Raw genomic sequence first — 20206 nt, 5'->3', positions numbered from 1 at the left:
TTTCTAACACAGGAAACCATTAGTGAGTGTTTCCATTGTACTAGGCACTGTACCGGTCGTTCTTCATAGCGTAGTTTATTCCACAGCTGCCCTGTGAGGAAGGAGCTAGCCTTGTTTTACAGATGAGAAAACTTGGGTTTCAAGATGATAAAGACACATGGCTATTAAATAGGAGGGTCAGAATTTAAAACCCAGGCTTACTCACTACGAAATCCATACTGTTTCTACTAGTAACCATTGTTTTTTTATTTGCTTCTGTATTTTTGAAGTGAGAGGGTAGCACACAGGTAAGGTTTGGGATTCTCTATCTTGTAAGTTGAACCAGCTCTGTAAGAGTTTGTTCAAAGCTTTTGTAGCTTTAAAAATGTTTGAAAACTCCTGTTCTAATAGGTGAAAGAAGGGATTGCATACCCTTCAGACGTGTCTTTTTGACTGTCAAGCTTTAGATCATAGGTACAGAGAGCCCAAGAGTGTGTTCTCTGTCAAGTGTGTATAGTATAGTTTTTTGAATTGCTGTTTAAGAGGAGATCTGCATTATTCACCTGAACCCTTAAAAGGAGAAAATTGGTATTCTCTTTCAGAAATTGGGAAATGCTGCACAAGGCAGTCCAGAGAGGTACTTTTCAAATGTCCCTGAAGTTTGAAGTAAGATTTTGTGTTCACATTTAAAATTTTTTTGCCATGATGGTGTGAGAATGTTGCAAGTAAGTTTATTGTTGTTGGGAACTCACTGAATTGGAGTTTTCATCTGTGAATTCTGTGGGAAGAACAGATGATTTTAAAGAATAGACCGTATCATTTGAAACCAGAGCACTTTCCCTACATTAAGTTAGAAATGGTGAGTTAAGTGCATTTATCTCTTTTCTCTTATTTGAAGGATTTTTTTTTTTTGATGAATGTTGATAATTTTTTCCAGTGGTGATCTGCAAGTGCTTGCAATGTTAACATTTTACAAATGATACTTTTAATCAGGACAGCTGGCCTATAAGAGGCTATGAGGTGGTAGATGCCTTCCTATGTATCATCTTAATCTTAGCTTGTAGAAGGTGATGGTTGACTGGTAGACCAGTTCTGTTTGCTTTTCTTTGTGTGGAAATGGGGTTCACCCTTCTAGTTTTCTTGGGACTATTAGAATGGATTTTTTTAAATGTCAGTGAGATTTGTGAGGATATATAAAATAGAATTTAGGAAAGCCTTCCTAGGATCTTAATGAATGTCATAAACAGTACACTCAGAAAATTCAAGGCTAGAATTTTCAGTCTTTTCCCGATTGTAATAAGACTTCAGCTAGGAATGAGGCTTGGTTCTGGAATACAGTTAGGACATAAACCTGGTAAGTGAGAGCACAGGTCTCATTTGAAACCTGGGAGGTAACATTTTTCTTCCTCAGTTATTAACTAAGGAAAGCTCCCCAAATGTTATAAATCTGAGATTCCTTTCTGATGAGGTAGGGGTAATGTTTCCTCACAACTGCATTTGGTTCAAAAAGCTCATATTAAGGCCTGGTGAAGATTTTCTGCAACCAAAATTGTTTAAGGTCTGCTTTGTGAGTGCCACTTAGTTCTTACTAACTGTACCTGAACCTGCCTAATCCTACCTGGGTGGCCCCTGAATGTGGTATATTCCAACTTATAAAGGTCCTCTGCGTCCCCCAAAATACAGACCCACTAACATGGGCCATCTAGTAGACCAGCAGTTCTTTATCCTAGTTCAAATCATTTCTGTTTCCTGGGGCTATAGTGTGCAACGAATTAATCTTTTCCTTGTACCTTTCTCTTTGAAAGGGAGGGTGACAGGCCAGTGAGTTATAGAGAGGATAACTATTATATATGTCATTCAGCTTGAGTGGCTGTTTTCCTTAAGAAGGTGGAAGAAGGTTTAGGGAAGTTTCCTTTCTTGGTTGCTCCTAAAAAGTTTAAGTTATGATTGTAAAGTAGTGTAAGTTGTAAACATGATACCCTTCAGTATGTTGCCTCCTCCTCCCCGTTCACCCAAATCATCGTGAAATGGGAAAGCCAAATTATGCACCTGCACCACTGCATGAATTTTCAGACTCCCTGTTTGGGGAAGAGGGGAAGTGTGTGTGAATAGGTTCAACCTCCCTCACACTGAGACAGTGAATATTTTAGCTGATTGCCGGAAAGGTTTTTGGAAATCTTCTTGGGATTGCCTTTAGAACCTGTGGCACATCTCAGGTCATAGACAGACTCTCTGCTATCAAGGATCTGATAGTTTCGTTAATGTGAAGAATTGTCATTTATTGCCATGTGATAATTGCTACAATAGGGTTTTTGTTAATATCCTCAATCATGGCAAGTATTTGTTTTTGAGAGTGAAAACAGCAGCTGTTTGTAGCCAACTCCGTAGAATAAGCAGCTTAGTCAAGTTGAATAACATAATTTTGAATAATAAACAGTAACAAGATAGAAATTTTTTTAAATTAATTAATTTATTTTGTGGCTGTGTTGGGTCTTCGTTGCGGTGCACGGGCTTCTCATTGCAGTGGCTTCTCGTTGCAGAGTACAGGCTCTAGGTGCGCAGGCTCAGTAGTTGTGGTGCACGGGCTTAGTTGCTCCGCAGCATGTGGGATCTTCCCGGACCAGGGCTCGAACCCGTGTCCCCTGCATTGGCAGGCAGATTCTTAACCACTGCGCCACAAGGGAAGTCTTAGAAATGTTTTAAATAATGTCAGCTTACTGGAATTAGTGTGTAGCCCTGCAGTGTAACTGTTAATGAAGGGAACAATATTAATTTGAAGGTATAACTTAACAGCATTTAAAAAATTTGAAATTTGCTCACTACTCCATAGTTATCCCATAAGTTTTTTTTATGATTATAAATGTAGACATTGTCCTTTCTAGTAGTATAGCCCTATTTACCAGCTGATCAGAGTTATTTTATTTTCTCTATAGCAAAGTGCATTGATCACTACACCAAACAGTGTGTGGAAAATGCAGATTTGCCTGAAGGAGAAAAAAAACCAATTGACCAGAGATTGGAAGGCATTGTGAATAAAATGTTTCAACGATGTCTAGATGATCACAAGTATAAGCAAGCTATCGGCATTGCTCTGGAGACACGAAGACTGGACATCTTTGAGAAGACTATACTTGAGTCGGTAGGTAGATGATGGGATTTTAGAGATTGCTACTGATGAAGAATCAGCAGAGCAAATAATTAAAACTGAAAATTGCATGGATAGTGAAAAGAACATCTAACCTAGATATAATAAGGTGCTCTTTTGCGAAAATTTTTATTTTTATATTTATAAAATATAAGATATATGTATTTTATATTTATATTTATGTTTATAAATGAACCTTGGCTGTGTTTTGTGTTTGTCGAATAGTTGCTTTTATCTTACCACATTTATTCCTTTGAGATCTTGCATGGGGAAGTTGTCTTAATTACCCTGCCCTTTTTAAGAAGACTATATTGGTAAACTACTATTGTAATGCATTTATCATGGTTAAAACTATAAGCTACATTCCTGGTTTGGGGATGTTTTGCAATAATTATGACAGTTGTAAGTCATCAACCAAAGTGGTCAGAGAGGTGCAAGACTGAGTTAAATGGACATTGATCTGCATGCCCACTTTGCCTGCCTCACTACCTATTCTTTTCCACAAGCTAGCTCTTTGCACTCCAGCCATTTTGACCTTGTCTCTTCTGCTAGATGTACCATACCCCATTCCCCTTGCCAAAAGTATTGCCCCTGCCAAAAACATCCTTTTCCTTTTCTTTCTTTACCTGTTGTATTCCTGTTCAAGGTTCACGGTTCAGCTCAACTGTCATTTGTTTACAGATCCTTCTGTCAATTCCTGCCAGCCATACCCTCCTCAACCCTTAGGTCCAGCTAGGTCCACCAGATTATAACCTCCTTAGGGATAGGTACTTTCACCACTGGGTCCCCAAAGCCTAAGGCAGTGTTTAGCAGCAGTGGTAAGATTAGTTTAAATGAGTAAATGAATGAATGACCCAGTGTCATAGAACGGCCCTTATTTTGCTCTGTTTGATTTTTGTGCAGTTGTAGTTTCTCCTTGTCTTCAGGTGAATAGAACTACAATATTTGTTTTTATTCATTCAACAAATATTTTTTGAGTGTGTATTATGTGTCAGACACTGTTCTAGACATTGGAGATACAGTGGCAAACAAGACCAACAAAGTTCCTGCCCAAATGGAATAATCCACTGGGGGAACAGGCAGTGAAGCTTTATTCCCTATAAGGTAAAGGGGTGATAAAGTTTTTTAAAAAGAATAAAGCAGAGTAAGAAATGTGTCTTAACTTTACATCCCAGTGCACATATACATATAGATGTAATTTAGGATGAAATAATACCTACTTTTTCTACTTACGATGTAATCCTGATATTTTTAAATTGTATTTCATTTTTTAAAAAATGCTACTCCCATTAAGTTGATTTCACAATGTATACGCTGATAGGTCACAACTTGCTTTAAAAAAAATTTTTTTTTAAATCATTGAACAAAGCTATCTTTAAATTTTATAGTGCTTTACAGTTTTCAAAAGTTTCACACACATGATTTCATAGAATCCTATAATAACCCTTTTTTATCCCCTACTTCTATATTACCCTTCCCCCTTCCCTGTCCCCACTGATAACTTCTAGTTTGTTCTATCTGTGAGTCTGCTTTTATTTTTTGTTTTATTCACTAGTTTGTTGTATTTTTCAGATTCCACATATAAGTGATATCATGCAGTATTTGTCTTTCTCTGTCTGACTTATTTCACTTAGCATAATGCCCTCCAAGTCCATCCATGTTGCTGCAAATGGCAAAATTTCATTCTTTTTTGTGGCTGAGTAGTATTGCATTCTGTATATACATTTGTGTGTGTGTGACACCCCACATCTTTATCCATTCATTTGTTGATGGACACTTAAGTTGCTTCCATATCTTGGCTATTGTAAATAACACTGCTATTGGGGTGTGTATGTCTTTTCAAATTAGTGAATTTTGTGAATTTTTAATTTCTCCACTCGCTTTTTGAGAAGTACTCCTGTAGCTCTTCAGCATGCTTATTTATGCTGAAGGACTTTTATAGGTTAGTATCTCAAATATTGGGTATGCTTATTTATGTTGAAGGACTTTTTTAGGTTAGTATCTCAAATATTGGGTATGCTTATTTATGTTGAAGGACTTTTTTAGGTTAGTATCTCAAATACTGGGTACGCTTTGAAGAAGCACAAGGTAAACATAAATAATCTGGAGGGGCTTCCCTGCTGGCGCAGTGGTTAAGAATCTGCCTGCCAATGCTGGGGACATGGGTTTGAGCCCTCGTCCGGGAAGATCCCACGTGCCGCAGAGCACTAAGCCACAGTAGTTGTGCGCCACAGCTACTGAAGCCCGTGCTCCGCAGCAAGAGAAGCCACTGCAGTGAGAAGCTCGCGTGCCGCAACGAAGAATAGCCCCCGCTCGCCACAACTAGAGAAAGCCCGCGCGCAGTAGTGAAGACCCAACACAGCCAAAAATAAATAAATAAAATAAACATAAATTTATAAAATAAATAAATAAATAAATAAATAATCTGGAGTCAAAATTTCCTCGGGAGAGCCCCAGCTAGATGTGACAGCACTCAAAGCTTGAGTCACTCAGAGCTGGAGAATAGTTCTATCACATTGTGTTCCTGGCCAGTGAGTACAGGCGGTAAGTCATGAGGATTAGCAAGACTAGAGGCAGGCACAATTGAAAAGCATAGCCACTTGGTATATGTACAGCTGTATAGGTCTTTTTATAATAACTAACAGCACCACCACAGGTATAGTATACTGTGGTCATATAGTCATGATCCTGGATGATCACTAAATATTTAATTGTTTTCAACCTATTTTTTTTTTTCATGAAGACAGGGAAATAGGTAATTTTCTTTTAAGATTTTCATCTAAAATGGTTAAAAATTTTAAGTTTTATTGTTTAAGTAGCAAGTAAATCTTTAGCTGCCTAGAATGACTAAAGAATATCGATTAAAATAATTTGATTTCTAAATAAACATGCTTCAGTAACCAGATAATCATGTCTTTTCAAATTATCTCTTTCAGAATGATGTCCCAGGAATGCTGGCTTATAGCCTCAAGCTCTGCATGTCTTTAATGCAGAATAAACAGTTTCGGAATAAAGTACTGAGAGTTCTAGTTAAAATCTACATGAACTTGGAGAAACCTGATTTCATCAATGTTTGTCAGGTAATAACATTGCATTACTTTACACGGTACTGCTGAGCCATGCCTCACTACATTACATTATATAACATCACATCACTATAATTTCATACATGTATCTCAATTGATCTTTACAACAGCCTTGTGAAGATACTTTATGCGTTTATATTCCATTTTACTGATAAGAAACTGAATCTCTCAAAACTAAAAAGCTGTTTTGTTTTAATATGTTATTTCTATGTATTCTTTTTTTCATTTTGAAAATAATCCAGGCATTTAAGGAAATTTTTGAAAGTGAGGTTAAAAAAAAAAAAAGGTAGAAGAAAAGATAAAAACAGTACCTATGTTATGTCATTCTAGAAAGAATTTCAGCTATAAAAATTATCTTTGGTTTCATTCCCCAAACACTAGCCAAGACCTTTGGGTATATTTTATCTCTTTTCATGTATGGACTTGCTTGCACACTTCTAAAAAAATTAAGACAGTATAGAAAATATATAAAATGAAAAGTGTATCTTTCCCTTTCCATTGGCCTTTTCCCAATTAAAAGATTCATAAATGTTTTTCCTCTACCTACTAGCGCATGTGGAGCTACCTCATTCTTTTCAATGGTAGATTATGTTTTATTGACAAATTTTTGTATTCTGCTTAGAGCACAGCATTTTATCATGCATTTGGTTTGTTATTTTTTCATTATAATGTGTTCTCAATATATGTTTCTATCCTCTATACATATTTAAAATTTAGATTAATGCATCCTTTTTTTCAATGCTTTTTTAAAAAATTGAGTATAGTTGATTTACAATATTATGTTAGTTTTAGATGTACAACAAAGTGATTCAGGTTTTTATTTTTTTTCCAAATTATTTTCCGTTATAGGTTATTACAAGATAATATAGTTCTCTGTGCTGTACAGTAAATCCTTGTTGCTTATCTATTTTATATATAGTTTTTGATGCTTTTTAAACCAAGTGTGAAACAGAAAAAGCTGGAAGAAAAATATCCACCTTTATGTCACCCGAAGTCTACCTAACATTTTAGTACATTTCCTTTCACTTTTCTCTGTATAGGTTTTTTGGGTTTTGTTTGCTTCTAAATAGTTTTTAATAGTTTTTCAAATAGTTTTTTAAAACTTACATGAAAAACAATAGTCCTTTGCCTTCTTCCTCTGTGTATTTCAGTTTTATTCCTCAGAAGTAATTTTATTTCTTTTAGCTATTTTATTCCTTGTCCCTGTAAAATTTTTAAAATTTATTTTACATTTTTAAAATACATTTTTGAACAGATAATATTACATTCACATGATTCAAAATTCGTGAAGAATCAAGGATATACAGCAAAAAGTCTTCTTGACACTTCTTTCCTTTGGCTCCCAATTTCCCTTCCCTGGAAGCAAACAGTATCAATTATATATTTCCTTCAGTTTAACATTTTTTCATGTTTTGACGTTTCACAAATTCTTGTACAAACTCTTTCTTGATTGTGCAGTAGTCATTCAGTGGATATACTTTGCCTTTCTTAACCAGTCTACTGGTTTGGTCATTTATTGTGTTTCCATAATTTCCTATTCTTAATTTATAATAACTTTGGTTAATGTGTTCATTTTGAAATTGAGTTATTTGCTGCTTAAGGGAAAAAGAAAATTTAAATTGAATTCTTAAAAGAAAAATCCTAAATTTATTGGGTGGTTTTTGTTAAAACATGTGGCAAATCCTAAGAGTAGTAAGAGAAATGCTTCAAAATGGTCATTTTAAAATGTGCCTCTTGTCCTGGCCCAGCACAATATAATGTGTTAAAATGAATGAACGACTCCTACAATTTATGGTAAAGCAGAAAATAAGTTACAGAGCACTGGATAGCAATGTATGGAGAAGATTTAAAGAAGCCAAGATTCATTCACCAGCCGGTTAGTGAATATTGCTGATTGCCAGGCACAGTGTTAGGAGCTGTGAATATAAGTTGTATGGATTTTCTTATGGAAGGCAGATTCCATTTTCAGGAAAACTTTGGTGCCAGGATCAGAAGTAGAATGCTAGACTAGATAGTTAGTCTGCCCCAGTTTACCTTTACTTACATTTGTTGACTAACACTCTCTAAGTATGTTGTAGACAAAGTCTTCAGTTATTATGTAATTGTTCTTTATTTGCATTTCAGTGCTTAATTTTCTTAGATGATCCTCAGGCCGTGAGTGATATCTTAGAAAAACTGGTAAAGGAAGACAACCTCCTGATGGCTTATCAGATTTGTTTTGATTTGTATGAAAGCGCTAGCCAGCAGTTTTTGTCATCTGTAATCCAGAATCTTCGAACTGTTGGCACCCCTATTGCTTCTGTGCCTGGATCCACCAATACGGGTACTGTTCCAGGATCAGAGAAAGACAGGTATAAGTATCTTTTTCTCTATCAGAACTAATTCAACAATCTTTATTTCATTTTGGAAATAGATATTTATAGACAACATAATCTAAGAATAAATTTCGCCATCAGCTTTCATAGATTAGCCTCTTACTAAAGCTATTGCTCTGTTTTGCACTCTGCTGCATACATTAAGGAAAACCAAAGAAATGGACCCTTATGGAAAGAAATGGAAGTGGTTGTCTGATGGGGAGGGTGCCTGCCAGACAGCATGTGTGCTATTTAATCAAGTAAATTAAAAATCTCAGATAGGGCTTCCCTGGTGGCACAGTGGTTAGGAATCCGCCTCCCAATGCAGGGAACATGGGTACGAGCCCTGGTCTGGGAAGATCCCACATGCCGAGGAGCAACTGAGCTTGTCTGCCACAACTACTGAGCCTGTGCTCTAGAGCCCGCGAGCCACAACTACTGAAGCCCATTGCGCCTACAGCCCCTGCTCCGCAACAGGAGAGGCCGCCGCAGTGAGAAGCCCGCGCACCGCAGCGAGGAGTGGCCCCCGCTCGCTGCAGCTAGAGGAAGCCCGCACATGGCAACAAAGACGCAACGCAGTCAAAAATAAAATAAATAAATTAAAAAAAAAATCTCAGATGGGGTAGGTTGGGCTAGATTTTAGGCATTTGGGTTAGATATTTGTACAGTTAGAAACATTCTCAGCTTTTTTTTTTTTTTTTTTTTAAACAAGGATGTTTCCTCTCACTAGTCCTTTTTTTTTTTTTTTTAATTTATTTATTTTTATTTTTTTTGGTTGTGTTGGGTCTTCATTGCTGTGCCCGGGCTTTCTCTAGTTGCAGCCAGCGGGGGCTTCTCACTGCGGTGCCTCCTCCTATTGCGGAGCACGGGCTCTAGGTGCACGGGCTCAGTAGTCGTGGCTCACGGGCTCTAGAGCACATGCTCAGTAGTTGTGGCACACGGCCTTAGTTGCTCCGCAGCATGTGAGGTCTTCCCGGACCAGGGCTCGAACCCGTGTCCCTGCATTGGCAGGCGGATTCTTAACCACTGGACCACTAAGGAAGTCCCCATTCTCGGCTTTTTTAACACTTTTATTAGAACTAATAAAAATTACTGTAAGTCAGTAATCTTGTAATCTTCATTTATTTAGGTTTTCTTTCATTTCTCTCAACAGTGTTTTTGTAGATTTTAGTACAGGAGTTTTGTACATTTTTCCCTAAATTTATTCCTAAGTGTATTAGGTCTTTTAATGCTGCTGTAAGTGGTACGTTTAAATTTCAATTTCCAATTGTTTGTTGCTAATATATAGAATTACAATTGATTTTTCTATATTAATGTTGAACCCCACAACCTTTTTTTTTTTTTTTTTTTTTTCCTTGCGGTATGCGGGCCTCTCACTGTTGTGGCCTCTCCCGTTGTGGAGCACAGGCTCCGGACATGCAGCCCCAGCGGCCATGGCTCACGGGCCCAGCCGCTCCGCGGCATGTGGGATCTTCCCGGATCGGGGCACGAACCCGTGTCCCCTGCATCGGCAGGCGGACTCTCAACCACTGCGCCACCAGGGAAGCCCTGAACCCCACAACCTTGCTTAAGTCACTTATTAGGTCTAGTAAATTTTTTTTTATAGATCCCTTTATAGAATTTTCTACATAGGAATCATGTCATCTGTGAACAGAGACAATTTTACTTCTTCCTTTATAACTTTCATGTCTTTTCCCCCCTTATTTTTTTCTGCATTGGTTAGGAAATCCAAACATTCTTCCTTTGTTCCTAATCATGGGGTAATAGCATTTAATTTATTTCTTTTTGATTTTAAAATTTTCTTTCTCCTTACCCTCTCCTATTCTTGTGTTGTGTTTATTTGCTTTCATGTTCTTTCTGAGTTGATCTTAACTTCTGAAGTAATTATCCTTTTTCTTCCATTCCCAGTTTTTCCCTAGTTATATTATTTCATTTCTGATATATATATATAATTTTCTTTTATATCTTGTAAAAGTTTTCTTCATATCTTTGACCTCTTTTCAAATAATTTTTTCTTATAATAGTGAATGGGATTTTACTTTGATTCTTTTCTGTGGTTTATCTTTACTGAAATTAGTTTTCCTAAATATTTACAAAGGAGGATAGTTTTTCTAATTTCCCTGTTCTCTAGAACTTCCTCTTTTATTGTGTTTGTGGAGTTTTAAACAAAATGATGTCTTATGTTCTGAGATCTTCTGGCTCTGTTTCCTTTCTCACTTTTATTTCAGCCTTCTTTTTCCCTCATTTCTGCCACCTTAATTTGGATTCTGTGCCCAGCATTTTCTCCTCGGTGTAGTGCTTTGACCTAGAAGGGGGTGTCGGCTGGTTCGTTTAAGAGTTGTTGAGGCTCCAGCTGCTTTGCTTCAGACTGGTCTTTGTGTCTTGTAGTGGTGTATCTTCACCTGACCATGTTTTGGGAATCTGGGAGATACTTTGTCACCTGGTTTTGTTGTCCATATATTTTGCTAACATAGTTAGTTGCTTTGCGTGTTTTTATGAATGTATTTGGTGGAAATCCAGTAACTGGGTTGCCTCCATCTTATTTTACAATCTTTTTCGTTTCCTAATGGCAGTACTTAAGAAGTAATTAACTGTTTTTTCCTTGCAAAATATTTAATTTGGACATGGTTCAGACCTTCAGTTTGATTAAAAGAAAAAAAAAAGCCACCCACACATACTATTCAGAAAAGATTTATCACATTAGTAACTATTGGTTCTCTTCTTTTTAGTGACTCAATGGAAACAGAAGAAAAGACAGGTAGTGTACTTGTAGGAAAGACACCAGAAGCGGTAAGTGTGCTTTTTGAAGTTGAGGTTGCCATTTAAACACATATTTCCACACTATATTGTAAACTATTTAAAAGTATTTCATATCTGCTTTTATGGAGGTTTATTATTAAGTTTGATACCAAAGTTATTTTATAAAAATGGATTTTCTGTAAAAAGTAAAATTTTAAAGATTCATCCCAGGGAATTCCCTGGTAGTCCAGTGGTTAGGACTCGGCGCTTTCACTGCTGACAGGGCCTGGGTTCTATCCTTGGTCAGGGAACTAAGATCCCACAAGCCACACAGCACGGTCAAAAAAGAAAAAAGATCAATCCCAGAAAGCACTTGACTTAGAAGAAGTCAAATCCTCAGATCCTTATCAAAGAATGAACTCTGTCCAGAATAACTGAATTACCTGTCACAGGGTGAGAAAAAAAAGTATGGCTTCTAACAAATAAATGGCAACTTATCATGGGGGGGGTAGTTTAGTTGTCTTTATTTTTAGTATTCATGGTGTGTGGAGAGTGGGGCAAGGATTAGAGCAGTGGTCTGTTGGATGTAACTGTTTCCTCTATCAGGATTTTTGGTTTCTGGTTATCAGGTATATAAATTTCAACTCTTGTTCATATGGTTGGAGAGTTGTGTTGATGGCTTGGTAGTTCATGAGATCATATATATGTGTTGGTTAAAGGTGCTTTTTCTCAATTTGGAGGAGGGAGTTTCTCACCTAAACTATAAGTTGGCTGTGTATAAAATAGTTCTCCTTGCATATCACCAGTAATTAGTTACTCTTTTACAGTTTTTTTTAATATTAAAATATTTTATATTGGAAGCGAGTTTGGAATGAATTGCATTCTTCCATCAAGCTGGTATCATATCTCAATGGCATCTAATAAAGAAATAAATTACTTTCTCTCAAATAAATGATACATGAGTTTTCTAGATCCTACTGTTAAAATATGGGTTTTGTTGTGTGTATGACTGTGAATTTCACTGGTTTAGGGCTGTTAAAGTTAGCTTACTGGATTTCAGTAATACAATAATTTTCATTCTTGTTTGTTCGGCAGAGTCCAGAGCCCAAGGACCAGACTTTGAAAATGATTAAAATTCTAAGTGGTGAAATGGCTATTGAGTTACATCTGCAGTTTTTAATACGAAACAATAACACAGATCTCATGATTCTAAAAAACACAAAGGTAGGAAACTCATCTGTAATGGAGGCCTTTTTCTTATATTTATTTCTTTGTTGAATAAGTACTTATATTTATTTCTTATTGAATAATTTGTTGCATTTTATTCCTGATCAAGGAAATAAGTATTTTTAAAAAAATAACAATGGGAGAAATGCTTGATCTTGTTGAAGAAGAAAGGGAATTAATATTGATTGAGCTCCTGTTTTTTGTGTTAGTCTCTCATTGGGAAGTTTAGTGGCTTTTTTTTTTTAAGTTAGCTTTTATTTGAATGTATACATGTGGCTTTTGGACAAATACCACAATCAGAACATTAATACAGGTTATTTGTGTGTTTGTTTTTTCCCACTGAACTGCACACTCCTTGAGAATAGGGGTTCTTACCTTGATATTGTAACCTTTGTTGAGATTATTGATCCTAACAATTATTAATTTTAATTTTCGAACAGATAATCTATTCATCTGGTTCAAAAAATGTTTTAATATAGAAAGATACATCGTACAAAAAATCTTCCTGCCTTGCCTGTGTTATTTACCCAGTATCCTTTCCCAAAGTCATTTATTCATTTTTTATTGTCATATACTATTCCATTACTAAGCAGTTGTTTGATTGAGGCATATGTAATCATGCTTCTCCAGACTTTCAAAATAATTTTTACAGATGGCAAAAAGAATAATGTAATTTGCATTTATGACAATTTTCTGATGTTTATCTTTATAACACAGTCTCATTAAAAATAAACAAAATAACTTCGGTGCTTGCCAGAGTTACAGTGCCAGAAGAGGTGCAGCATTGCTCCTCAGGTTACCCCAATACTTTGGAGACCTTGAGCAAGATACTGAAGAGAAATGACGAACTATTCAGAAACCAAAAATTAGAAAATCTGCTGCGTAAATTCCTACCTAAAATCTACTACTGACCTCAAGTTAAGACCACAAATAAAACTTTGTTTGACTTGCTTGTTTTTTATAAGCTAGCTATTTAATGTTTATAAAAGAAATATCCAAGATTCATATGTTAAAATACCAGTTCAGTTTATTCATGTTTTCACCACAAAACAGGGCCTCTTACTGTGTGTTCACGTGCAAGCTTGCGTTTGTATGAATACTTTGCTAATAATAAAAATCTGTATTTGTTTTTGTAGGATGCAGTAAGGAACTCTGTGTGTCACACAGCAACTGTTATAGCAAACTCTTTTATGCACTGTGGGACTACCAGTGACCAGTTTCTTAGGTAAATATGCTTGTAGGTTCCCACTTTGGTTTAAAATTGTCTTTGACAGAGACTCTGTTGACATTGTCACATGGATGTGGGGAACTTTCCCTGCCTGACAGTCCTGAATTTTAAATTCTAATTTTCTATTTTATAAATTTTTTAAATTGCATATGCCTGCTTGTTTTGAAGTAAAATTAATTTTCTTTATTAGTTTCCTTGAATATAGGTTTTTGAATGAAATACGTTAAGCTTAGAAATTTGATACAGTTTTGCTTTTGTTCATAGTGGAATTACATGTCATTCATTTTTTAAAAGTCCTCAAAATATTAAGAACAACTTAGGAGGTAAAATGGAATCATCAGTAACTTGAGATCCATAAAGTAAAATGATTTGTAACAGTTCAAGGTGAACATTTTAATGCTTTGACGTTAGTGTTATAAAAAGCTTTATGGAATTCATTTCAGTTGTGTTGCTGAATTTCCTTTTCTTACAGAGATAACTTGGAATGGTTAGCCAGAGCCACTAACTGGGCAAAATTTACAGCCACGGCCAGTTTGGGTGTAATTCATAAGGTAATATATACCAATCACTGTGAGCAGGCATCAGAACAGAAGCAATTTTCCTGGAGTTAAGAAAAAAACTAAAGTTTACTATAATTCACTGACAGGTACATTTTGTTAAATTGGGTCAGTCCTCATACAGGGAAGGATAAAGTAAAGAAGAAAGGTGTTTGTTTTTTTAATAAAAAGTGGAAATCTTTTTCCTGGGAAGACTAGCTTAGACATTTCTCAAAATGAATTGAAATAAGTTATTTGCATTGTCTAAGATGAATTTGGGGAACTGTTATAAAACAAGGAGGGGGTGGGAATTGCAGCATTTGTTTCTAACCAGGATGTGACTGGGTCATTTAAAGGCTGTCTTCTTGTGTGAGTGATAAAGTTGCTTACGAGAGAGCCCCACTTCCCCCTTCACTCTGGAGAAAAAGCAATAATCATAGAAAATGTTACATCTTCTTTTCTCTAACCTTCTTTTACTGACACCTTTGTGGTGGCTCAAATTTACAGGGTCATGAGAAGGAAGCATTACAGTTAATGGCAACATATCTTCCCAAGGACACCTCTCCAGGATCAGCCTATCAAGAAGGTGGAGGTCTCTATGCACTAGGTCTCATTCATGCCAATCATGGTGGTGATATAATTGACTATCTGCTTAACCAGCTTAAGAATGCCAGCAATGATGTAAGTATTAGAATGGAAAAATAAATTCCCAGTACTTAAGAGTCCAGGGAAACAGTATATTTGCCAAATTATTTTAGTGAATAGAAATTTTGTAGGATTCTCAAACCAGTACTGTACTCATTGAATCTTTTCTTTCTTTCTTTATTTGGTTGTGTGGGTCTTAGTTGTGGCTGGTGGGCTCCTTAGTTGTGGCTCGAGGACTCCTTAGTTATGGCTGGCCAGCTCCTTAGTTGCAGCACATGGGCTCCTTAGTTGCGGCATGCATGTGGGATCTAGTTCCCTGACCAGGGATCGAACCCAGGCCCCCTGCATTGGGAGCATGGAGTCTTAACCACTACACCACCAGGGAAGTCCCTAGAATCTTTTCTTTTGAAGGTAATTTCCTCTCCTTCTCTATAAGCTAAAATTGTGCTTCTCAGTCCTTAAACCTTGTGTGTGAGGAGCAAAATAAAGTACCAGATATTTATATTGATAAAATATGTGTTGTATTCCCACACTTCAGGGTCTTGTTATGTTATATAAATGACCTTAGTGATCGTTTAGCTTAATTCTATTATTTTTCAGGAAACTAAAGCCCAAAGAAATTGCATGTACTCTTTTGGGAATCAGAATTCTTGCTTGTTTGATCTTTGATGATTTTTTAAATGTAACTCTTTTGGAAAAACTTACTAAGCAGCCCTGTTCTTTTTTTAAGGAACCTTGACACATAGGATTTTAGACTTTAACTTTTATGTTAGTCTCTTTTAGAAGGCTATTGGGAGAGTAGCTAAGTGAGCCAGAAAATTCTGTCCTACTTCAGTGAAAAGACTGAGGCCAGTAGGAAGGTCTTTCTCAGCTAATAAACCCTCTATCCACAAATCATATAGTTTATACATATCTCCACCTCATTTCCTCTGTTGGTCTCAGGTAAAAATTTTCTTGTCAGATAAAACTTCTTGGTTATCAGCAATAAAACCCTCTGCTTAAACAAGGAGTTTATTGGAAGTAGCTTATTTAATTAACGGAAAAGCTGATGAACCAGTTCTCACAAAGGTTAGGTGCAGGGCAATTCTAGGAATCTAGATAACAGGAACTAATGGGATCATCTCTTCAGGGCACTACTGTCAGGATGAATGAACTTGAAATGTTTTGGGTCCTTGGGTCATTCCACCTAAGAAAGATTAAAATTCCAGAGGAGCATCTGATTGGCCTGTCTTGGGTCACAGGCCCACACTTCCGCTAGGGGAATATGGGAGCTTATTTTAAGTGATGGTTCCACCAAGACTCGAACCAGTGGGGAGGAATATTCCCCAAGCAGGAATGGGGTGCTGTCACCAATAAAAGGATACTGTACATTCAAAAGTAACAGATCACCACAAAAGTGTTCTTCAAATAAAGACTAACTTTTGGTCTTGACACCATTTTCTCCCACTTTCTTCATAACCATGAAGTTATGAAGAAACTTTTTTCTCCTCTATCTTCAGTTTCCTTCTATGCTGCCTCTCTCAGTCCACAAGCATCTTCAGGTCTCACCTATCCTAAAAAAATCTTTCCTCACCATTTGCTTCTCCCTTTTAGTTGTTGTCATCTTTCTCCTCCCTTTCTCATGTAAACTTATTAAATGAGAGCTGTACTGTCTCCACTTTCATTTTTTTCATTTCCTTCTCAACTCACTATTATTTTGCATCAGCAAGCAGCATTCTTTTGAAACTGAAATTGGTGAGGTTATCACTGGCCCTCTGTATCCTTTGATCATACTCTCTAGGCCAGCTGCTTTCCATGCCTAATATCACAATGTATTTTGAAATTAGAATGAAAGCTTGGATTTTAAGTGCAGTGTACCAAATAAATGGAGCCCATCCTTTTTCTCTAGATTGTTCGACATGGTGGTAGTCTGGGCCTTGGTTTGGCTGCCATGGGTACTGCACGCCAGGATGTGTATGATTTGCTAAAAACAAACCTTTATCAGGATGATGCTGTGACAGGTAAGTGATTCTTTCCAAAGGTGACAAACTCTAGGATTAATTAATGTAACTGTAATACTTGTTTTCTACCTATATTTTGTGGTCTCTTAAAATTAAATCTAAAGGATTTCTCTATTTGTAGAGAATTCTTTTTAGGAAGTATAGGAATAGATTTCTCTATTTGCCTCATTTATCAAACTCATCTTATAAAAATATGTTTTGTGATATATAGGCTTTTTTAAATGGTATATCTTGTGTGTATGTCTATATAACTGACTTGCAAATAGAAGTTTATTAGAGTGATCTGCTTGTATCCTGGGGCTGTCTATACTGCTTGGTGATAATGTAGAAAAGTATTGCATAATGTCTCCTTTGAAATCACTGTAGGATTTGGTAGTATATCCTATCAAGATTTAAAAGGAAAATAGCTGTAAATATATGGATGTACTTCCACATAAACTATTCCTTATATCTGATGACTTGAAAAAATGCTCTCAGAAGCTAATGGTTGTTTTGATGGTTGATGCTAATAGTTAGCACTTCCAATAGGATATGTTTTATTTACTTTACATACATAACTCTTCTTCTTTAATGTTTTGCTTTTCACTCACTAGGGGAAGCAGCTGGCCTGGCCCTAGGTTTGGTTATGTTGGGCTCTAAAAATGCCCAGGCTATTGAGGACATGGTTGGCTATGCACAGGAAACTCAACATGAGAAGATTCTACGTGGTCTTGCAGTTGGCATAGCATTAGTGATGTACGGGAGGATGGAAGAGGCTGATGCTCTCATTGAATCTCTCTGCCGTGATAAGGTGAGATCACATATTATTCATCCTTTTTTTCCCTGCATTTCCTCACCCTCTGGTTATTATATCCAGCATTTACAGAAACACTTAACCTTTACTGGAAATTATCTCTGTTCCTATCAGAACCCTTAGGGACATTTGTTGATAAAACTTCTCAAAAGATATATAAAGCCTAATAGAATTTAGGAAAGAAAAACACTGACTAAAAGAGGTGAGCAGGGCTAATTCGAGAATTTTAAATTTAATCAAGACTTCAGTGATTTTCAAATAAGCAGATTTAGAAAAGTTCTTTAGAAATACATAAGTTGATTTCCTTTAGAAATAATGTTTTGGGGATGATTTCATAATCTAATAAGATACAAAATTTACTTCATTGTTTTTTCATCAGAAAACAGTGCCAATCTCTATACTTATTTATTTGGGTGAGATTTTTTTCCTTTGCCTTTTGTTTTGTTTTTACAATGGTATTGTATATGGTAGGTAGTCAGTGGTAAACAGTACTGTCCTCTGTAATCTGATAAAAACATCCACTGCTATAGTTTATTCATAAAACTACTAATTATTTTGCTCACCTATCAGACTCCGTATCTCTTCCACTCAATGCTCAGTGCCCAAGAATTAAGTGGTAAGGTAAAAGCAAGTTAGAATGTAGAATTAGAAGCAAGCTTCTTTGTTGTTTGACAAATGGAAGCTGAGAATCATAGGGCAGTGAGTATTGGTATTGGGCTTGAGTTTATACTTCATAAAAAGTGTGAGGCAGTATAGGCATGTTGCACAGAATATTGGGAATTAGAAGCAGTTAACTACTACCATATTAGAGTCTTGTAATTCTCCATTTGTTTAGAGAACTGCCAACCACAAAATGGTGCTCCTTGAGTTCATTTCTTACCTAAAACCAACTCCCCTGATGGATGAAACTAAGCCTGTAGAAGTTACTATCTGAAATAAGTTGATGATTGACATTGAATTATTTCTTAGGATCCAATTCTTCGACGATCTGGAATGTATACTGTGGCCATGGCTTATTGTGGTTCAGGTAACAACAAAGCTATTCGCCGCCTGCTACACGTTGCTGTAAGTACTCTGACCTTTCTTGGATAGACGTGGAAGAGAAAGTTTGCAGACGGACACTAAATGTGCTGATGACTGCACACCCATACCATATAACTACCACCAGCGGCCCCAGGTTCAGATTCTCATTCATGGAGCACAGTCAACTGTAACCTAGTGCCAGGTTCACTTAGCTTTTCAGAAGGATACAGGAAAGGATAACAGTGTGTCTATTTGAATGAAAGTCCTTAAAGTCATTTAGGGGCAACTTCTGAAACTCTATTCCAAGGGGCACCCTCATTTATAAGGGACAAGACCATGTGAATGGATCCAGGAACTTGGACATGCACTAGAACACAGCAGGGAATGACACGGAGTCTTTGGCATCATTGAGCTTACAGTATCATGGGGAATACAGATGCCAGAACAAATTAATACAAGTGTAATGAGAGTTACAACACAGAAAACTCAAACTGCATATCAGCTGCTCCCTTTAAGGAACATGATATGTCTTCCCGTCTGCAAATAAATTGTAAACCATTCGTCTAGGACTTCAACACACCTCAGGAGAATTGTTCCTGGGTATTTCATATTTATTGTTATGATTGTATGGAATTTTCCTCCCATTACATTTTCTGCCAGGTTATTATCGGTGTAAAACAAAAGCTATTGATTTTTTTAGATTTATTTTGTAAACTGGACACCTTATTAAACTCTTTTATTGTGTTTTAAAAAAAAAGACCATGTGAATGTGTGCAGCCACCCCAGGGTAGGGAAATCTAATGAACAATAGGAACGACTTCTTTTTACAGCCTGTGAAGTTAGCTTCCAGGTACCCCTAAGGGACATGCTCTGTGACAAGAGACACGTTGCACAGGAAAGCCAATGCCCATGTTTTCCAACAGGCTTTTTCCACTCAGAGTCACCCAATCCAGGTACAGTTTTTCAGTGATAAATAATGCCTGATAACACAGTGGACGTTCCATATGTCTTAACCCAGTAGGTTTCTACCATCTTGGTGCTGAGAGATGGTAGACCCAAGGTCATCTTCCCATGCAGAAAGGGTTTAGAGCTATTATTATTTCTTTCTTCCTAGAGATATTCACATGACACAGTATTTATTAATAATTTATTATTTATCAGTGCAGCATGTGGTATGTTATAGATGGTTGTATTTTGCTTGAGTTTTGGACATATGGTTTTGAAAACAACATTGAAGGAACGGTGAGATTTTCAACGTGGCCCACAAAAGCTATGGTAGAGCTGAAATAGTCTTTAGAAGTAGCCCTGCATCTTAAACTTCACCAAACTATAAAGGCTTCTAAGCCTCGAAATGAAATTCTCAGATGAATTTTTCTTAATTGGGGTAAGACATTCTAATAGAGGAATACAGTAGTCCCCCCTACCCACGGGGTATATGTTCCAAGACCCCC

General features: G+C 36.6%; 1 protein-coding gene across 1 annotated transcript in view; it reads left to right on the top strand.

The window, feature by feature from the left end:
- Positions 1–20206, top strand: part of PSMD1 (proteasome 26S subunit, non-ATPase 1) — a gene marked incomplete at its 5' end in the record, with an annotated part of 106401 nt that overhangs the window by 6991 nt on the left and 79204 nt on the right. The window contains 11 exons of the mRNA XM_079710658.1: positions 2913–3118; positions 6061–6204; positions 8335–8561; positions 11294–11354; positions 12399–12527; positions 13667–13755; positions 14231–14309; positions 14802–14975; positions 16828–16939; positions 17533–17729; positions 18702–18797. Of these exons, the coding sequence (XP_079566784.1) occupies positions 2913–3118; positions 6061–6204; positions 8335–8561; positions 11294–11354; positions 12399–12527; positions 13667–13755; positions 14231–14309; positions 14802–14975; positions 16828–16939; positions 17533–17729; positions 18702–18797 (1514 nt within the window). The remainder of the gene's footprint in view (positions 1–2912; positions 3119–6060; positions 6205–8334; positions 8562–11293; positions 11355–12398; positions 12528–13666; positions 13756–14230; positions 14310–14801; positions 14976–16827; positions 16940–17532; positions 17730–18701; positions 18798–20206) is intronic.

Source organism: Hyperoodon ampullatus (genome assembly GCF_949752795.1).
Source record: "Hyperoodon ampullatus genome assembly, chromosome: 8".
NCBI classification, from domain to species: domain Eukaryota; kingdom Metazoa; phylum Chordata; class Mammalia; order Artiodactyla; family Ziphiidae; genus Hyperoodon; species Hyperoodon ampullatus.
The sequence above is the reverse complement of the archived record's forward strand: the minus strand, read 5'-3'. Positions and strand labels throughout refer to the sequence as shown.